The sequence below is a fragment of the Pezoporus occidentalis genome, unplaced genomic scaffold (genome assembly GCF_034315485.1).
Source record: "Pezoporus occidentalis ecotype Australia unplaced genomic scaffold, CSIRO_AGI_Poc_V1 ctg222, whole genome shotgun sequence".
Classification (NCBI taxonomy): domain Eukaryota; kingdom Metazoa; phylum Chordata; class Aves; order Psittaciformes; family Psittacidae; genus Pezoporus; species Pezoporus occidentalis.
This window is the reverse complement of record NW_026914095.1, coordinates 135,960-157,675: the sequence shown is the minus strand read 5'-3', so window position 1 is coordinate 157,675 and position 21,716 is coordinate 135,960. Positions and strand designations below refer to the sequence as shown.

General features: G+C 41.5%; 1 protein-coding gene across 2 annotated transcripts in view; it reads right to left on the bottom strand.

Moving 5' to 3' along the window:
* Positions 1–707: 707 nt before the first annotated feature.
* CSGALNACT1 (chondroitin sulfate N-acetylgalactosaminyltransferase 1) overlaps positions 708–21,716 on the bottom strand; it is a 45,042-nt gene continuing 24,033 nt past the window's right edge. For both annotated transcript variants that reach the window (XM_062620624.1, XM_062620625.1), the window contains 8 exons: positions 18,556–18,809; positions 15,976–16,895; positions 8,402–8,618; positions 7,102–7,203; positions 6,150–6,328; positions 5,648–5,742; positions 2,543–2,624; positions 708–2,181 (listed from right to left, as the gene is read on the bottom strand). In XM_062620624.1, the coding sequence (XP_062476608.1) occupies positions 1,898–2,181; positions 2,543–2,624; positions 5,648–5,742; positions 6,150–6,328; positions 7,102–7,203; positions 8,402–8,618; positions 15,976–16,609 (1,593 nt within the window). In that variant the 5' untranslated portion in view covers positions 16,610–16,895; positions 18,556–18,809 and the 3' untranslated portion in view covers positions 708–1,897. The remainder of the gene's footprint in view (positions 2,182–2,542; positions 2,625–5,647; positions 5,743–6,149; positions 6,329–7,101; positions 7,204–8,401; positions 8,619–15,975; positions 16,896–18,555; positions 18,810–21,716) is intronic.

The window sequence follows — 21,716 nt, the reverse complement described above, 5'->3', positions numbered from 1 at the left end:
AAAAAGTTACTCCATCAAAACAAAGCCCTTTATAAATACTTTATCATGCAATCTGGGAACAAAAAAAGTCCTTTGGAAGACCTACTTGAGTTATTGCTGAAGTTTTTATGGTAAGTTACGTATTTGGGGGTAGGGGTTTTAAGCATACAGAGTTTCCATTCTTTCTGTTGTACTTTTGCATTGGTTTTGCACATCTGGTGATTTGCAAGGGATTTGCAATGCAGATCATATGCATCCAGCAGAAGAAAACCTCCTGTAAACATGTGTCAAGGGAAAAGGTACTTACAGTAGCATGGTTTCAGCCTGCAGATTGGGCACAGGGTGCTTTCAAAAGAGGTTCATAAGTTCTCTCCAAGTAAAACAACAAATAGCATGTTATTCATTGTTCAGTTGCATATTTCTTCCACCAGCTTTTTCAAGCCAAAAACCAAATTAGAACCTATTTTCAGACTACTTTGAATTAATATGAAGCTATAAACCAAAGAGAGAAGCAGCATGTTTCAGCATGCAGGTAAGTAAATAGGATTTCCAAGCCCATGCAGTTTTTGTTGGCTAGTATACATTAAAATGACAAACAGTAGCCAGCATTAAAAGAAAAATGCTTTATAAGAACAGTAACTCATGCTTTCAACATATTTAGGCAATTGGAAATAATCTATTAAGAAGGATGCACCCATAATTATGATAAGAGAATTTTCTTGGTCCAGTTATCCATCACAGAAATTTATTTTGTTAATTACAAAAAGCTTTCTATGCTCTCGGCAAGATTCTACATTTGGTTTAAAAGGAATACTTTGGTATTAATTAATGGTCATTAATTTTGTTATCTGACATTCAGTGTTTAAAGCCTCCAGCTAAATCAGTACTGCAAGTTGATATATATGTATCCTTTTCTTCTGCATGGTAAAGCTTCTGTCTCCCAACACCCAGACTGTGTAGAAAAATCCCTTTACTTATCTGAACCCAGTTCCCATTCATAGGAAACACAGATCTGCAGAGCATTTTTCAAGTCTTGGAAGGCTGTTACTATTTCCTAGTAAGGCTAGAAGTGGAAAACTTGAAGTATGACAAAATAATTCCCAAGCAAAACCAAATTAATTTAAAAATAAATCTTGAGATACTTACAGTATTCTAAAGCAGAAATACACCATCTGATTCATGTGATATAACATGGCTCAGTGCTTTTGGTTTGCTGTCTGCAGAAGAGAACAAGCACTACTTTCCAGTGTTTTTGAAACATCACACTTAACCAGTAGGGCTTTCTCCTAGATTTTTGAAAGCACTTTCTGAGGTGCCTTTTGCCTCTGAATGAATTGGGAATACCCTGTCAGTTCACTGCTGTTGCTACCCCACCCTAGCTCCTTGAGTGAAGAAGATTTTTGGTCACTCCAGCTTAATCATGGTTAACAATCAGATGGCATTCCCAGAGCAGGCACTCTGCCCTTCAAAATATTCAAAAATAGATCCTTTTAGATATGTCAGGCTAGATGTAGAAAGTATCTCATTATTATTGACCCACCAGCGGGTCAATCCCTTAAATAACTGTGCACATCTTACAAACATTTCAATGGAAGAGCACATCCATTTGTTATTGTGAATACCACACTGTCATTTATATAATGTTTATTGCCTCTGTGACCTTGAATCTCATCAGGTGTTCAGGTCTGCCCTATAAGCAAGTGCTGAACAGTCAGGCTGACGGAGTACTTAAAAGTCCTATTAAGAAAAAAAAAAAACAGAAGGTGGGAGAGCAAGTGCTTTCCCTTATCTGCTGCTGCCGCCATCCTGCTGGAATCACCATCCTCTTTCAGCCTCATCTCATCTTCTCTTGTTAGCAGCTCTTTTCCAAAACACCATACAGTCCAATTCAGAGGGGCTTTGCCTCCCTTGTCTGGCTTCATGTCTTCTTCTTGCTCCATTTCTGTCTGTGCAGGTGTGTCTCTATCTCTTGCTTGAAAACAAGCATCCCAAGCTGGCCGTGAGAAGCCTCGTTCATGGCCTTGGACTGCATGCACATTTTGTACTGCTCTGGGGTCAGCTCGTCCAGGCACTGTTTTTCATGCCACAGATGGAAAAGACCCCTGACAGGCGTTCGGATCACCATGAGGTTGCTGTGAATGTATTTGCGGTACAGATGTACATCTTCACCACCCCATCCTTTAATGTCCAGATCAAAGCCACCTGATACAAACAAAATCCAAAATAAAACTAGAAATGTATACTAGCAAACTAGTGCTGTTGATTGTACTACAGCTGTTCTCTGGCTCCAGTCAGCCCTTAGAACAGACGGACTTTCTGCCAACATCAAAGTGTCCAAATTTCTTAACTGCAAATCTTTCACTATCAGACAAAATTGCTTTATTTCAATTGAGCAGAGCTTTGATTCTGGTAACCTCTATGACACCTAGGAATAGTCTGAACATCTAACCAGAGCTCTGCTGCAAATTAGAGGCGTAGACACACTAGCCAAGGAAAGGGAAGCCGATCACAGTTTTCTCTATCTCAATAAAAAGACAAATGTATTGGAGTGTACTTTTCTTACCTATGTTGATAAAATCAGATCTGTATTGGCAAGTCATCCCAAACCCAAAGTCTCTCCAAAATCCAGTTTCTTTCTTAATAACCTGCATGGAGGGAAGGGAATGTTTATATGGGAGTAGAAGTGCTTTCAGTGTGAGAAGCACACTGAATGTGGGCAGAAATAGAAGCTCTTTAATTCTTCCCCATGTAAATCCATGGCTGATCCTGAACCAGTTTTTGTAGAAAGTGCATGTTTCTGCCCAAAAGAATCAGCTGTGTCATTAGCTGTCATGGATAAACCCCTGATCCACTCCTGCTGTTGTAGACCAAAAGGATTCATATCACATCTCTCTATGGAGTTTGCTTCTTTGCAGACAAAACATCCTCCAAAATTATTGGTTTCTATGGGATTAAAATCAAATGTAAGAAACATACTGGCAAACCAGGGAAGCCAAACTCTGCTGTAGACCACAGGAGCTCTGGAAGAAAACAGTGGTTCTGATCTGATCACACAACTGACAGCTTTTTGATTGCCTTAATTTTGACAAAAAAATAATAGGAAAATGGGAAGAATAGTTTCTTACTATAGAACTGCTAAGTCCAGCTAAAATTGAAGTCCAGAAATGTTAGGTGATAGATATATATCCCATAAAAGCCTTTGTAATGATGAATGTGCAGTCTACATTACTGAGATAGACCATGAACACATGTATCGCAGGTATAAAATCAGATGAGTAAGAAACCAGGGTTATCCTTTTCAAAAGCAAATATCCAAGTATATTTGACCATAAGGTCATAATTTAAGTGACCTAACCCAGTCTGGTGACACACCCAAGAGCTTCAGGGGACCGGGACAGGTATTTAAATCCCCTAAGCAAGTCAGCATTACTTGTCACTCTTGAAGGTCTAGTTACAAACCTACCCCTTAGCAGCTATTTTTGAAAATTTTGGCTTCACTTGCCACAGAGCTACAGAAGATGAGGAGACAATTTCTATTTCTGGATTTACAAATCCCAGCGTTTTCTTTACCAAAAAATCCTCTTCCAAAATAGTCTCTCCTGATTTCTTGTTCATGCCTCCCCTTTTTGTTTATAACTCTTGTCACGTCAATGTTTTCTATCTTACTGTTTGTGTGGCTATTTCTTTCTTTTCTCTTTTCTCCTTTCCTTGACAAAGCCAAGCTGCTGCAGAAGCCAATTAAAAAGAAACAAGACTGTAGCTGTCAGGTCTGCAATGTAGCAGAAGATCTCCATGCTGCTGCCCTTACAGCAAGCTACTCGTATGCATTAGCATTATTATTTCCCATTAGTGCAAGTGGCTGCTGCACAAATCAAATTCTGTCAAAGACCGCTGAAGGCTTTTCCTTTTTTTCTTCTCAGCAGCCCAAGTAACAGGACAGAGTGCTAACAATGTCTTCTTTTAATGGCACAGATCTGGCCTCATGCCTGGAAACTAAGGTGGGCTGAAAATATAAAAATCTACATAAAAATTAGATTGGCAGTACTTCTTTAAGTCAAGCTTTTCTGACATAAGCATCACATTTTACAATTCAAATATTAGCTATAAATATTTGCACAATCCTGACAACGTGCTTTTGGAATTTATGCCAGCTTGAGAGCTAAACTCTCATTTCCTAAGCACAGTCCTTAAAGCCTGAGGATCCCTGATGGGCTCTCATCAGAGAGAGAAGAGCTAATATGAATCCCATGGTGTTATCAGAACAAGTTTCATCAAAGAAAAAAAAAACAAACAATAGAAAGGATTTTCCAGCCTCTTCAGTAAAAGACTTTCTGGCTACCTGTTGGATAACACAGGGAGCAGTAGACAAAAAAGATTTTAAAATATTTTTGGTTGATTTTTCAGACTCTATTTCTTCATTTTTCTAGAGGGATTGCAGGAAGTTGTGGTAGTGATGACAGAAGACTGGACTCACACCCCTAGTGATCTTTTTCGGCTGTGACTGTTGTTGGGCTCACAACAACCCTAATTCTTACCTACTGAAAACAATAGAAGTTGGGATGCTCTGGAGACAGTGTCCAGCCTGGGGCACAATGAGCTCTGAGAGGTGCAGTGCCTGGCAGTAAGAAGGGCAGCTGTGCCAATCTGGGACCTGTCCCAGAGAAACTGAATGAAGCTGCATAGCTGGCTTATGCTTCAATTTGAAAATTCAGCCACTTACCAGTGCTAGTGGGCTGAGGACTGGGACCTGCTGATTATGGAGAGAAGCAAGAGTGGAGGGTGGACATAAAGGGAAAGCCGTGACTTCTACCACCCCTTTAGCTTCAAGACAATGCAATGCCAGAGCACAAGAGAATGGAGAATAGAATCTGCAGCAGCACCATGTAATGGCTCTGCCACTTGCTTCTTCTTCACAACAGCTTCCTCCTTATCAAGGAGACCTATCCAGTTTCAACTACATGTTTTAATTGTATGCGTGATGGCAATGTTTTTAAACATAATGCTTTGTTGTAACACCAAAGATAGCAGGTGAGCTGGAAAACAGTGGAGTTAAGCTGTGTTATGTCAGCGCCAGATTAAAGCCAGAAGGGACAGCTCCAAACATGTGATTTGACTCTGAGACAACATGGTACATTTCAAAACATACTGTCTGGTTGCAGGCAGTTTAATGATGTGGGAGAGGAAAAACCACTGTAGGTGTTCAAGTAAGTGGGGAAAGAATTGTGACAGCCCCTGGAATTCTGTTTTCACTGACTCATCTAAGGTTATGTATGCTTTTTACAAATGTGAGCTATCGAAGATGCAAGCAAAGAAACTATTCAGTAATAGGAAGAAACGAGAGCAAGATCAGGGACTGCCACCCCAAGACAGCACACCATGGAGGAACTGTTCACCAATTAGAAAATCCCTTCTGTCAGAGAAGCAAACATGGTTTAAATCCTTAGGCTCCATGTATAAAACATCAAACAAGGGTTAAAATAAAGGATACCAAGATACTTCCCTGGGAAACGTAACTGCAAAACTGCAGTAAGGTGACTGCTGTAGTTAATTTTGTCTGTGTGGTGGTGGCTGTGCACAAGGAATACGGAAATGCTACCCAAAAGCATATGCACTTTAAAAAAATGTTTTGTCCAAATAAAAGCAGCCATTAAGAGAAGCATGTACTTACCAGCTGCTGTTTTAAAGATGGGATGGAATCGTGGTGGCCATAAATTATACTGGGGTTATATTGGCTGAAGAGGACAGGATAAAACACCTTCTTCCCTGGAAATGACAATGGGTTATTTATTTTCTTTTAAAGCTGTATAGAACTCACTTCTCTCTCTTACAAGATGCTCTCCAGTTCAGACCAAATCCAAAATCACACAAATTTTGACTGAGCCTATGTCCTTTGCGTGAGAATATGAATGCGAGGATAATATAATTAACAAAAAGATCTTGTTCCAGAGAGCACAGCTGCTGAAGAAATTCATCACACTGGGAGCAGGAGTGTTATAACCTTTCAAAAGCCAACCAGCAATGGAATTTTTATCCTCTTAATTAATTCTGTAAATTTCAAGAATGATTTACTGCAGCTTCATTACCGATTCAGAGAAGAATACGCTGGTGAAGACTCTTACACAATAAGTAAAAATCTGTTGAAAGACAATACACTTCATGAGTAGCAGTACCTGGCTGTGTGTTCAATCTACAGGAGTTTAGGAATTCAGCTGTGAAGTATATGTCCACGTCACAAAAAAAGAGAACAACATTGTTTCCTTTCCAAAATCGAGCACCAACATCTAATCCTTTGCCCCTGGAAAATTCTTCATTCAGCTGGATGAAGGTGAAGTTCTTGAAGTTGGCTGACCTGAAAGAAAATATTGAGCAACTGACCCTGTCCTTCTGGCTCTTAATATATGGGTGAGGAAACCCAGTATGAAACAATTAACCTAGAAATCTGTAATGTCACAGTTCTAAGAGCAGTTTGAGGGAAGAAATGTGCACTTTGAGATTTCCACTATGTCTACATTCAGAGCTTGACCTGTGTACTCCTATGCTAGCATCCTTTCTTTGGGCAGACCTCACAAAAATCCCAACAATGCTTAGATGGGCAAAAATACCATCAGTAAGCAAATATAAAATACATGTGGTTGTATTACTGTACCTATACAAAGGTCTTCTTCCCACATGGAGAGATACCAAAAGACATCACTGCCACATGATCTTGACAAACACAGCAAGTGTGCAAGTAAACACAGACCAGACCTGGCCAAAAGCATCTAGTTCCTGTGTGCTCTGCTAATATTGTCTGCACATGCCCTTGGAAGCCAACTTTCAGTCCTAACAGTTAAAGTTACTTTCAAAAGCACTAAAGAAGTTGCCAGTGTGAAAAAAAAGCTGCACTGAGGTAAATTCATTAACATCTGCTCTGTGGTTCTAAAAACCAGCATCACAGAACCATAGACATGGCACTGTCAGGGTAACACCGGTTTTATCTGATACAAAGGAAAAAAAATCTGTTTTCACTGATGCAGTTTAGAACTTTTTGGTACAACTACAAGTCTGGACAGCTATCTAGTCTCCAATTCAAGGTACAATTGCAGTTTATAAACAGCACACATCAGATATTTGGGTACTTACTTGGAGGTATTTTCAAGTATTGATTTGACTTCATTCATTTGTTCTTTTCCAAAATAAACTACAGTGAGGTGAATTCTCCCATCCTGCTGAATGCCCATTTCCCTATAGAATAGAAACAGATTTGTGACTTGTGCCAGAAGTTAGCTTTCTTCAATAACCTACAGCCACTAGGCAAAACAGAGTAGGGTGAACTTTGGAAGGCATCCCTGAGGGCACGATTCACTGACAGAGATCCTTGTCCTGACAAGGGACTCTACCTCTGTCAGATGGGACAGAAGATTATATTTCAGGCAGATTAGGAAAATACACAGCAGTTTTTGTTATATTAATAGGAGGATCCCATTAAAATAGGTCATCAAGCCCCAGGAAGAATGATCAGGCAGGCAATAACTCTAGCATTTAGGAGAATATGAGAGGTGGAGGTTATAGAAGCTATATATACCCACCTCTTAACCTTGATTTTTTGGTAATAGATATTTCAGAGTTCAGATCTTTGGCATTCTGTTAAGAAACATTTACTAAAATCTAAGTAACAACCAGAGATCAAGCCAGGAGCCTAAGCATAGGACCCTTATGAATCAATGCTAGACATCATGCCTCACTTGTACAAAGTTTAGTCAGCAAGAGTTAATCTATAATCAGCAGAGATCAGCATGACCAGAGGGTGACTTCCCTCAGTCTAAAACAAGAACCTCTAAGATGGCTAATTTAGACAAGGAGCCTAATTTTAGATAGCTGTAATCAGGCAAAACAACTCCCTTTGTAAGAGTCAGTATCTGTTGCTAACACAGTCTTTTCTGGGCAGCTATTTAAAGCTATATATCAAATAAATTCTCCTCCAAACATTATCTCCATGCTGAAAAATAGAAGTTTGAAAGTGACTATCCTCAAATACATTTCCTTCTTGTCTTTTATTGCCTTAATCTTTTCTCTAATAGCACCTAGCAAAGTGTCTGGGAGCACTAACTCCCCTTTTCCTTAGAAATGTTCCTTTGCAACTAATAGCATGAAATTCTCAAGTTGCCACAGTGAGTGGGCCCCAGCAAAACAGATTGAGACACATAAGCCAGGTAAATGCAAATCAGAAACCCTGATGACTGGAATATAATTGCTTTTACTGCTCATCACAATGCATTAAGCAGCCAAATGCCTTTCAGTCTCTATAATAATCTCAAAAATGATTTCTTAGTGGCACAATGAAATATTATGTAAAAGTAGTATGATTTTTACTGAGTAAGGCTTGGTAACTTCTAAAATTGCATTCTACTTGAACGAAGTCAGCACTGGAATGGGAACCCACCTGAAATTCTGCATGAATTGCCGAAATTTGCTGGCTCTCTTGGCCAATGGCACAATGACATTAATAAGTGTGTCAGCTACATTGACATTTTCATTTTTCACTTTCATTACAGGACCAAATGGTCGGAATAAAACAACCTTCTTGAACTGATGCTTTGCGTCTCCTTTGAACGTCAGCTCGTACAATGTGCCTTTGTCTTTTTCAGTACGGTAGATCCCTACATGAAAACAAAAGAGAGGAGACTTTGGATTAAAGTTAGGATCCTTGGAAGATGGTAGATAAAAAATGATGCAGTCTTCACCTGCTACACATAAGCTGAAAGGCAGCGGAGGCATGAGATAGTTGCTTGTAACCTAGTACACAATCCACCATCCACTGGAGGAGGCTGTTACCCTGGCAGGGCCGCAGCCCTGGGTTGCAAGAGCTGTTTGCTATTCTCACAGGCACATTCCTAGGCTTGGCCAAGCTACAAACCCCTGAAGGTTACCAATTGCTCACACCCAGCAGACACACTGTCCTTATTTTACAGACTGCTCCAATTGGATGCTGCAGACATGCATGGTAATAGTGATACAGAGGGACTGTGAAAGGCAGCCTGCCTCTCTGCAGTATAAGTGATTAGGCCATCTCCCAGAAAAGCAATTTTCCTGATGAGCATATTCCTTTCCTCCTTTCTGGGAGGTTCTCTGGAAAGTCCCCTAAAAAACTATGCAACCAGGCCCCAGCAGCCATCAACTTTGCCCACCACCAGTCAGGACAAAACTCTCGTTACTCATTTCTCAGGAGACTTGTTTTTTTCTGGCAATGATGCCCACTCCTGGGTGAGTAATGGTCTGCAAGGATGACACTTCTCAGAGTTTGTCAGAGGCTAGACCCAGGACACACATTAGACAGTCTCCAAGGGTATTTAATTCATACAGGCATCTACTTACTTCCTGTATAGAAGGAACTTGCATACAGTGTCGATCATGCCCCACTGAAATACTATTCTGACACCTGAAATGAGATAAAGTTGGCAAAAAGGCTATAGATTTTACCCGCTTTAAATGACGCTACTGTGCATACTGATATAAAGCTTTTACATAGTTAGATCCATTAGGTTTAAGAAGGAATAAGTAAATGTTAATTTGAACTATTTGCTAAGCCATTGTAAATATCCTAACAAATTCATCAGTAGAAGAGTATAATTGCAATGCCTTCCATTTCTTGCAGAAACTCAAGAGACAAAGCAAAACTCGTCAGAAAAAAAAAACCTTTGCTTAACTTGTTTCTTCTTTTTTATTCCTCCCCATCTGGTTGTGAAGAACAGCTTGACCAAAATAATGCCTTTTTTTTTTTTTTTCTTTAAATTCTTAAATCTTAAGTCACCTTTTTATGTATAGCATTGTTGTGCATCTGACCCATAGATTGTCAGCTCTCTTCGTATTTCTTGTGAAGGTCTGGGTCAAAGGTTTACTTGAACTGCAAAGTGACATAAACTCTAAATCTTGTATTGTGGCTTTAATACTGGTATGTTCAGAACAGCCAAAAAATTAGTGAGGCAATTTTTTAATTTCCCTGGCCAGAGCTCTGTGAACTGTCTTATCTTCACTATCACTGTGTGTTTTATTCTTAATGAACAATATATGCAGATTCACTGAGCTGTTATTCACTTCATGTTTTATTTTTAACCTAAGTTGATTCAACAAATGCTCCAACCCTCCCTCCAGAATAGCAGATGAACCTAGTGAGGTAACAGCTCCATCATTATTTTATTGCTAATCTTTTAAAGCCACATCCTCGACTCTCCTTAGCTTTTCCTATATAGTCTGTGCAAAGTACAGACAATGAACTATATCTGTTATTAAAGTTGAGCCTGCACTTGAGATCATCTGAATGGTGACCTAATAGTCCCTGTATTTCCTCTTCCTGGTGGCCAGAGAATGGAAATCTGGGCCTTTGAGTTCAGCTCACCCATTTATTCTTTGCAGAAAGCCTGCTGATGATTGGAGCATGTTGCTGGGTGCACTCATTTGTTCAGGCAGTTTTTGAACACAGGTCTTGCCAAGGAAGTTTGTGCTGTGGAAGGGTAAGGTAGCCTTTTGACATTAAGCTGAACAAAAATATAAACTAAATCTGATTTGCATTTTCTCAAAAGAGAAACAAATAGGAGTGTTTCACAGGTTTGACATAGCGAACTGACATTTTTTCATCTCAACAAAGATCTAAATTAAATTAACCAATTTAATAATAGCTACCATGCAACATCTGAAAGTCTTCGCTTCTATATCCTCTTCTACCCCTGTCAAGAAACAATGACCCCCACAAATACTACTACCCCAGAGATACGTACATTTGTGGAATAAAGGAAGCTTTGACAAGTAAGCAAGAAGCACCTTCAAGCAGAATGCGTGTTGTGACCCAAGGGATCCCTCCTAGTGCTACACATATTGAAAAAGGCTGCTTCTAAGTCTGCAGTTTTGTCCTTGTTCAGAACTTCTACTATAGCTAAAAAAAAAACAGCTTAGGTGAAGGCAAGGTTCCCTCATGCAAGTTGGTATTCCAAAAATTTACAGTCCTACCATTTTACCTTGAAGAGAACTGTATGCAAGTTTAATGCATACCATTTAATTAAATATGGTTATTCTTGATGCAAATTTAAACCATTTGTTTTCCTTTCCTAAGCATCTTCTTTCCTTTTTTTAAGTATTTTTTTTTAGAGGCAGAGAAAAAAACGATTTGCCCAAGGTCAGACAGTGAGCCTTGGAAATAAGCCTGAATGTCTTGAGTCACTCCAGGGACTCACCCAGCAGAACATCCTGCTTTTCACAAGATTCTTCCATTTCCGAAAGCACTACTTCATTTCTGCCATCAAGACCTTTTACATGATTCAGAAACATGCGTCAAGCAGTCTCAGTTCTAAGAGGTGTCGCACAAGGAGAGGAAGAAAGTAATCTCAAAAAAGTAAAACAAAAACCTTTTCCTGAAAAGGTTGCTCCTGGAACAAAAGCCTTGGAAAGGCCAGATGTTCACTATGGATAAAAGAAGGTCAGTTGAGCATCTATTGCTTCCATTACAGCAGTATGTTTCAGATTATGCACCATTCCTTTCAGAAGCAGGGAGAAAAGTCAAAGTCTTTGGAAATGCAATGTAAAAATAGGAACAGGAGCTTTGTGCCAGCAGAGAGACTGGCCCTAGAATGAAACGGAGAAGCAAAGAAAGACCGGGGTGGCCTGAAGGGTTGACTAAAGAGCGGTAAGTGTGCAGTCTTCAGAACAGCAACTCCCAGGACTCTCTAAAGAAATGGAAAATACCCGATCTCTATTCAGCAGGGCAGGCAAGCAAGATTCAGAATATACATGGCAAAGAGACATGCAACCTTAACAAAGTCCTGTTGAGTGCATGACAATTTTAGCCTCAGTTCCACAGACCATAGGTTTCAGGTCTTCCACTGTAAACAGAAACGCTCCTTGGACCAGAGCTCATTACTTATATTCTATTAAATATTTTTGGAACCGCTATTACAATTTATCAGTATTCACTGTCCCCATTTTAACTCAATATGATGGTGGTCTTTCTGCTTCATGTACAGTAAAATACATCATCTTATCCTTTGAGGAAGAGCATTATCCTTTCAGTAAGCTTCCAGGGCAAAATTGCATCAGGTAGCCCACCACCAGTAGCTGTCATCTTGAGGAAGCAAAGCTACTCTTCCACGTTCACCTCCGAGACCATATTTAAAACTCCAGGGTTGTGGTTTAAGCCCAGCCAGTCCCAGCACCATGCAGCCATTCACTACCTCCCACCCCAGCAGAATGGGGAGGAGAATAGAAAGAATTGAAACCCCATGGCTTGGGATAAGAACAGTTTAATAACTAAAGTATAATATACTAGTAGTAGTAATAATAATAATAATGATGATGGAAGTAACAAGGGGAGAGAATACAAAACTAAAAGGGAAAAGGAAAACCAACAATAAACACAAGTGATGCACAATACAGTTGTTAGCCACCCACTGACTCAGCCTGACCTGACCAGTGATCTGGGCCTTGTGGGTGACCCCCCCCCTATTTATATACTGGGCATGACATGCTGTGGTATGGTTAGTCTGGGTCAGATGTCATGTCTCTGCTTCCTCCTGGCCTCCTCACTGGCAAAGCATGAGAGACTGAAAAGTCCTTGATCAGAGTAAGCATTACTGAGCAACAACTAAAACATCGGTGTGTTATCAGCATTGTTCTCAGACTAAAGCTGAAACACAGCACTACACCAGCTACTAGGAAGGAGAAAAATAACTGTTACAGCTGAAACCAGGACATCCAGTCACGAGAGAGTCACATACTTTAGGCAGGAAAACTTATACAGCATATTTGACAGTGCTGTGGCAGGGCATTTCTGAAGTGATCCAGGGATTTTCTGGAAGTGTTCCTATTGGGAGAGAACATCACCAGACAGTGATTACATTCACGTATGGAATGCACCACTCAGGCTTGTTAGAATCTCTAAATTATTAACTCCATCCTTGAGAAAATGAATGACTTGCAAATCTATTCAGGTCTGCTGCCATTACATAAATTAATGATCAGACCTGCAGTTCTGCCCATTGAGCAACTGGCTTTCTATTGGAAACAGAGCAGTCCTTTGCCTGCTTAGAATACCCAGAAAATTCTGATCTTTTCCATGTTGTTTCCTACCAGCTCCTTGTAGCAGAAAGTGAGTAAGCTTGGTATAGAAGTGGGAGGAATAAGGAGGAGAGGATTATAACAGCTGAATAGCCCAAGTGCCTCTGTGAAGAGAGAAGCAGACCAGCAGCCAGATGGATACATTTCAGGCCCAAGGGAGAAGGTGTGGTTCTGTTGGTTTAAGTAAGAAAAAATGGAAAATTCCACCATGTGTCAGCTATTACTCCTGGAAGGAGAACTGTCTGAGAATCCTACCCAAATTTCATGTAACAGCAAATCTGCTGAGAAGGAGTTTAGCTCAGATGTAAGGTACTAGGGTCACAATCTAATTCCCACGCATAAGTGGTTCTGTCTAGAAACTGCAGAGGATGCAACACTTATTTTAAGAGATCCCAGCCACAGAGACAAAATATTTACCCTTAAATGTAAGAAGTGTTTGGAGAAATGTTTTCCCTCTGCAAAGACAAGACTAAAGTGATGGAATGGAAAAGAGGAAGAGAAACAGACCCTAATCAAATTTACTGCACCAAACTACCACTCTGCCTATTGACATATGTTAACAATGAGCTAGTACAGAAAAAGTGCTAGCAGGTACCAGATGTGACTCACAAGAATAGGAAAAGAACAGACAAAAGGCCCAAGAACGCGAAATTAACTTGCAGCACTCTATATACTAGTGAGACTAGCTAGTGAGATCAGCAGCACACTTGAGTAAAGCCAGTGTCAAAGGCTTCACTGAATATTCAGAAACAAAGACGCAAGTCTAATGTATCAAGAGCAGCACTTCAGGTTGTGGATCCTGTCTCTGACCCTGATTACCTGATCTTCATTTCAGCACATCCCTTCACCTGCTCAACCTTAAGACAAGGGCATCAGACCCACCTTTAACATGTGAGATGCATACACCTTTTGTGCGCTATTGCTAGAGCAGGTGGAAGGTAAAAAGCTTACAGGGTTAAGTGGCGCTACTTTCAGTGCAGACCTGGGCCACATCTCCCAGAAAATTCCAGCTATCCTGGCCAGTTCCAGAAGTGAAAACAGCTGGCTTTGGTGGCTGGATAATTCTGCTCACGGATGCTGTATTGCTGAATTCGTATAAAGCTGCCAAAAGCTGCCGTGGAATCCAGCCTGTTACTAACTTGTTATGTAGGCAGTGGCACCTGCAGAGCACTGTCTCCAAAACAAATTCTGAGTCCAAACCATACTTGAAATGCAGAATAGGAATAGAAAACTCTCTTCTCCTGTTCAAGTTACACAAAGAAATACATTTGTTTGTGCTATGATCAGCAGTTTTTATCATTCTTGAAGAATGGAGGCTGGGGGAAGGGGGACTGCCAAGAGATAACAGAGATTTTCAAGGGAACTTTGCAGAGATATTTTCTGCCAAGTCAGCACAGCTCCATCCCTGCATTTGCAAACAAATCTGTTTGCACTACTAAGAATGAGAATTTGTTCCTTGCACCTACAAGAAGCTAGGGCTTGTCCTGTGGGGGAGGACACAAGGAAAGTTTCTTGAGCTCAGGCTGAGCTGCATGCAGAGTTTCTTAAGCTCTGAGATGCATGCAAGGCTTTCTCCCTCTGGAGTATTTCATCATGAGTGTGAAAGCCTGCAAGGCCGTTAGTGCATGAGGAATCTCCACAGAGCCAGCACTGCAGCGCACATCCTTTCCCATGCCTTTCTGCACACCACATTCTGCTTTGCTCCTCAGGAACAGCACTGGTACCCAGACAAAGCCCTCTGATTGTGCATAAATGTAGGCTCTAAGCAAAATGGTAACTTTATTGGAATATTAAGCAACGTATGGCAGGAAACATCTCCTTTCCCCTCGCCTCTCCCGGTGAAAGAGCTGGTGCCAAGCATAGATGCTTATTCAGCTCCTATAATAAACAGTAGAAACATATTTTGAAATTATAAAACAAACAACAAACAGAAAAGAGGAGACTAGAAGCACATAGCTCCATAATGCATTCAGATGCTGGCAGCCAGAAGCACTTCCCAGTTCCCTGCCATGCCCTAGTCCCATGTCTGAGCAAGAGGAATTTGATTGGTGCAGAGAAAGTGCTTGCACCAGCGAGGAGCCAGGACCTACCTCAACAAGGTCTTTACACACTGAAAACTCTGTATCAACCACAGAGACATCACAGCTCCTGAAATACATCTGAAGTACTCCTGAAATACACCTGGTGTCTCTGCCTGGCTGCGAAAAAGCAGCCTGACTGGAACCAAGTAAGCACTTTGGATTTAGTGACAGAATAAATGAAGACCAGTCACTGCAAAAAATGGCACTTTAAAAAATGGCACTTTAAAAATCCACACTTACTGCCTCAATATTATATATTAGAGTAAAAACTGTTTAGATCCATTTTAGAATCCAAGGGCTGAGTTGCACCACTCCTCGTATAGGAGATACCCTGCAAAGGTTAGGCTTTCATAGTCATTTGAAGTTACAGGTGATACCAGCTGACTTACTGAGCTCCTCAGCTGCTGTCCTCAAAACCTATCTTGCCACTCTGACTCTAGCAGAGCTGTGTAGGTGGAAATAAGTGTAACATTGGAGTTTGGATTTGGACTGCAGTTATCAGTCTTAACAGTGACAATAGGTCTGGGATTGCAGCCTGGTCATTCACCCCTTGTTTTGTCAGTTCTGAAGCAAGTGCTTGACTAGAGAGCTGTGAGCACACATTAGTGGTCACTACAAGAGACTGGCAGGCACTGTTGTCACAAAGTCCAATTCCCCAGCAAAGCTGCAATTCTGCAGTTGTACCTGAGACAGCATCACTGGGTCACAACATTAACATCATCCCAGACATCTGTGCTCTGAGATAACGCCCATCTCCCTCAGCAAAGCAGTCACACCAGAACCCCTCACCAGCACTGTGTAGACCCTTCTAACCTCCTGTCTGCATACAAACCTTCAATGAAGTCAGAGGCTGTGTACACACGGTGTTTTGCATTGCCATTCCCCTCTGGATTGTTCAAACTCCCAACAGCTAACTCTATCACCTCTATCAACTCATTTCGCTTATCCTTCCTTACAGGTTTCTCTTCTGGGTGGCGCGTCAGCCCTGTCTCCAGCTGGTACACCTTCTGAAGAGTAAAGGTCTCAAAGGGCACAACCGCATACTCTGTGGACAGCTTAATGCCGCTGTGCACCTCAGCTTTGTCTATTTGGGAACGGAGGAAAGCCAGCAGATTAGCCTGGGCCTTCTCTGGGTTGCTGTGGTCAAGTCGAATGCCCAAAGGGTCTGGGTGCTGGTCCTGCATGTTCTTAAACTGCTCACTCCTGCCCTGGAGCTCAGCCTTCAGCTGGGCAATTTGTTTCTTCAAACTGATGATGTAGTTGAGGTGATACTCTTCTCGCTCTTGCAGAATGGCTTCATATCCCTCCTTCATAGTCGGACTGTGCACCCTGGGCAAGGAAAGCTGCTGATTGTCACCCTTGGGTGTGCAAGCCAACATATAAACAATTGTCACCAAGCAACAGGCCACCATCAGCAGGCCTACAAATCGGGGGAGAAATAGAACAAATCTTCGGCGGAGAATCATCACTCAAAAAGCAGTCTAACCCCACACATGCAACAGTTCTTACATCCACGCAGTGCCACAGAGGCCCCTGGACTTGGAGTATTCTTACACAGATACATGTATGTACAGGAGCTGGCTTGTCAGCTCTCTTAAAACATGTGCTCTGCCTCTATATTGGGCTCTCTCTGCTGTTTACCCAACAGGACCAAAAGACAAGCTCTGAAGCAGACAGGACACCTCCCGATCCTCATGGCAACACCTTCACTGCTGCAGTCTGTTCAGCTGGTTGCTGATGGAGCCTGAGGACCTGAAAGACAAATGACAAGGACAGTCATTTAGGCACTGAATTAATCTGAATTTGGTCATCCAGTCCAAACCATTAAGAATGTTCTAAGAATTTACCTCATTTCTCAACTGCTTTGAGAAGAGAGAGAGCTCTCTCTTTGAGAGAGCTGTGAAGTGCTTGTGGACCCAGAAGGTGCCAAGACCCTTATATGGGAAATCCTGTATGCATGAATTTAATTTTAATAACATGACTTCATCCATCGCCAATGAAAAACTGGTCCAGGCCTCAACATCTGTCATGATTTAGAAATTTTAGGAAGTCATCATCTATTACTTTTTGGGGAGATGTTAAGGTGCTAAATTCATCTAAGCAATGATGAAGTGTTCTGCCTCTTAAAGCACTCAGATTTTGAGTGCCACAGCTACCGCATAGATTTCAGCTTTCAGGCATGTTTTTCCAAAACACCAGGTGGCAAATGTGGTCCCATTTGAACATATGAAGCCTGGCCTGGAGCAGAAATTTGATAACCAAGAGACTAGAAACTATTATCGAGGCCAATCACTGCAACTAGTACTGTTTGACATATCCTACCAGATGCTCCCATTAAAACTAAAGAAGGAGAGAGAGGATTTTTTAGGATCATTCAGGCCAAGTCTTACTCAAAATCAGGGGATGCTTTGTTTCCAACTAAGGCTGTCAGCATTGCACACTATGTTATTATTTTAAGGCTCTCTTCTGTTTCTCTTAACATTATAAAAAGTCTTGCAGCAATGTTCAGTACTACTGTGTTTTTCACATATGCTCTCTGCTCAGGAGTGAAGATCACAGAAAAGGTTTTAGGAAGCTGGCTTAGGTATATTTTTAAGTAAGAGAAGTTAAAACTGGGAACGTTATAAATTTTAGTAAGATTTCCTCATGTATACTTAGAAGCAGGACAGAAAAATTAGATGACTGAACACAAATATTGATCCAGCTGTAAGCTACATCAAAAATTGCACTGAGAATACTACCAGTGGGATTTTCAAAATCCCTATTTTTTGGCCAAAATCCATGCTGATGCAAGGAGCTTCATCATTTACTCAGCTGATAGTAGATTTAGGCCAAGACTGAGTAATGTCCTAGATAACACTGATGCTACAATGTTAGACTTAAACACAATCAAATTAATTGAGCAACCCTGCTGCTCTCCCCTTACATGCATGTATGACACTATGACACTTCTTTAGACAACAGATTCACAGTCCTTTTAGTCATACACCCTTGCCATCAGGTCCTTAAGCAAAAACAGGTTGTCTAAGATGAGAATATCAGAGTTATAATCTTAAGTCAAAGTCTTCTGTAGGATGTTCTACGAACTGCTACAGGATTTCCTCCCCATGCCTTGATTGACTATTGCTCTATATATAGCAGCTATGCAGTCGTATTTATCTTTGAACTGTTATCAATATTTTATCAGTCTGAAGAGCTTCTAGGAAAAAAAAAAATGCGCTTTTAGAGTAAGAATTGAGGAGGCTAAAGTGAGCTATGAAAATACTACTGTATTTTTCTCAATGCTGTAATGCTGAATGGCTATTATAGTATTTAGAGGATTCTCCAGAAAATGTGAAATGAAGAATTGTTGATGTTGAATAAAATATTCAAGCAGCAGAAAAAAAGGACAGGATGAAGTTGGTGCCCTTACCTTTTTGCTGTGATCTTCTCTTTGGAACATCTTGGTCTGCTACAGCTACTTCTCAGCTTGCCACGATCATCTGTTTATCTCCCTTCTTATGCCCTTCCCAGAAAATGCTTGCACTGTGGAAAGCACCGTCAACCTCAGAACACCTTTTCATTGCTTTCACATTTACCAGCTGCCTACATCTTCAGTCTGTCTCCTGTGTGGTGAAAGGCTGTAGTGGAGACGCTTCCTATGGTTGCACTATAAAAGCTGGCCTCCTGCAATGTAAAGGAGCTTGTCAAAGCAGGGAAAATTAATCTGGGCATTTCTAACTCTACAACAGATCTGGCTAGAAGACTGCAAGAAGGTAGTGTGCAGTGAGACAGGGTCAGGAAGTGGTAAGATGTAGTACATAAAACACTGCTGTGCTTGTATGCTTCACTTCACACAATTAGTCCATTGACAGAATTGGCAGAAGCTGAACATCACTGAAAGGATTAGTTGTGCTAACATGGCATAAACTGAAATTACATCTCAATGGCTTAGATAAACATGCAATTTCATTTCTACAAGCAGCAACAGATTCGAGTTTTGGGTAAAGAGCTCTTCAAATGTTGACCCTAAAATATATGTGTGCATATATAGCCATCTTCACTGAAACATACTAGGTCTCTCTTCAGAGAACTCTCTTTCCTATAGAATCATAGAACAGTTAGGGTTGGAAAGGACCTTAAGATCATCTAGTTTCAACCCCCCTGCCATGGGCAGGGACACCTTACACTAAATCATATCACCCAAGGCCTCATCCAACCTGGTCTTGAACACTGCCAGGGAGGGAGCATTCACAACCTCCCTGGGCAACCCATTCCAGTGCCTCACCACCCTAACAGGAAAAAATTTCCTTCTTATATGCAACCTAAACTTCCCCTGTTTAAGTTTTAACCTGTTACCCCTTGTTCTATCACTACAGTCTCTAATGAAGAGTCTCTCTCCAGCATCCCTATAGGCCCCCTTCAGATATTGGAAGGCTGCTATGAGGTCTCCACGCAGCCTTCTCTTCTCCAGGCTGAACAGCCCCAACTCTCTCAGCCTGTCTTCATATGGGAGGTGCTCCAGTCCCCTGATCATCCTCGTGGCCCTTCTCTGGACTTGTTCTGACAGCTCCATGTCCTTTTTTTGTTGAGGACATCAGAACTGCACACAATACTCCAGGTGAGGTCTCACAAGAACAGAGTAGAGGGGCAGGATCACCTCCTTCGACCTGCTGGTCACACTCCTTTTGATACAGCCCAGGATACGGTTTGCTTTCTGGGCTGAAAGCACACACTGAAGCCGGCTCATGTTCATTTTCTCATCAACCAACACCCCCAAGTCCTTCTCTGCAGGGCTGCTCTGAATCTCTTCTCTGCCCAACCTGTAGCTGTGCCTGGGATTGCTCCGACCCAGGTGTAGGACCTTGCACTTGGCATGGTTAAACTTCATGAAGTTGGCATCAGCCCACCTCACAAGCGTGTCGAGGTCCCTCTGGATGGCATTCCTTCCCTCCAGGGTATCAACCAAACCACACAGCTTGGTGTCATCGGCAAACTTGCTGAGGGCGCACTCAATCCCACTGTCCATGTCAGTGACGAAGATGTTAAACAAGACCAGTCCCAACACCAAACCCTGAGGGACACCACTCATTACTGGTCTCCAGCCGGATATTGAGCCACTGACCACAACTCTTTGTGTGCAGCCATCCAGCCAGTTCTTTATCCACCGAGTGGTCCATCCATCAAATTGATGTCTCTCCAATTTAGAGACAATGATGTCGTGTGGGACAGTGTCCAATGCTTTACACAAGTCCAGGTAGATGACTCAACTGCTCTACTTCTGTCCGTCAGTTCTGTAGCCCCATCATAGAAGGCCACCAAATTGGTCAGGCAGGATTTCCCCTTAGTGAAGCCATGCTGGCTGTCACCAGGCACCTTGTTGATTTTCATGTGCCTTAGCATGCCTTCCAGGAGAATCTGCTCCAAGATTTTGCCAGGCACAGAGGTGAGACTGACTGTCTAGTTTTCTGGTTTATAATCTCAGCCATCAAAGATGCATATTTAAAAATTCTTCAGAACAGTAAAATAACTGAGCCACCATTCTTGTAACAAGAAATTCAGGCTATGAGGATTGCTGCCTTCTTCATAGGGATTTTGACATCACGACTGGAGGCATCTTGACAACAAGCACTTATTACTTACTCTTTTTTTTTTTTGCTATATCTGTCTTACTAAATCGTACTGGTGGCTTCAGTGGCACTGTCTTACAGGCACTGACTGATATTTAACTATACAGTTGTTACTGTACATCCTATCTAATGGGCATGCTTGTGAAAGCAGTCCCAATCCATGTCAGTGCCAAAAAAAGCAGATTACTTTAAGTCAACACTGAAGGTGGTCACAGCTAAAGCATCTTAACTGGATAGACAGTGCCAGAAAGCTAGGGATGGTAACTCCTCCTAACAACCGTTCTGTTGATTTCACCAGACCTACACAGTTTCACACCATCTGAGAGAGCCTGAGATCAAGAGGAGGCAAACTGAAATGTCAGTTTTTTTCCAGGAACTGACAAAAACACCTCTGTATTTCACAGCAGTCAACTGCATCAAATAGTATTAGTCTATTTGCAAAGAGAAGCTTTAACGACTACCCAGTGGTTAGTCTGATAGACAAGGAAAAGGACATTAATTATAAAAAAGTATCTGTTTGCAAAAACATCTTCAACCTCAGCTCAACCTGTTAGCACAGCCAGAGGTCAGCCTAGCACACAGGGGCTTTTCATTTCTTTTCAAGTGCCTGAGCCCAAAAATGATCTGAACACAGAAACGGGTTCTGTCACCAGCGTAAGCACTCTGTGAATGGCTCCACACAGTGGAGTGTGCTGCACCATAAGGAGTGGCAAAACTTAACAAAGTTGGTTGGTATGCACCCGCCACAGATGTTACCAGCATCTGGATTTTTAATGGGCTGTAGAGATAAAGGAAACTTATCCCTGAACAGAAAAGACAATGTATTTTATGTATGAATTTTTGACTCCCAAAATCAAAACTGAGAATTTGAGCTTCATACTCCCCTCGCTCTTCATGTTGAAGTCACAAACGGCTGGCAAAAGAACAGTCATATTTGCAGAGGCAGCAATCTCCCAACACACAT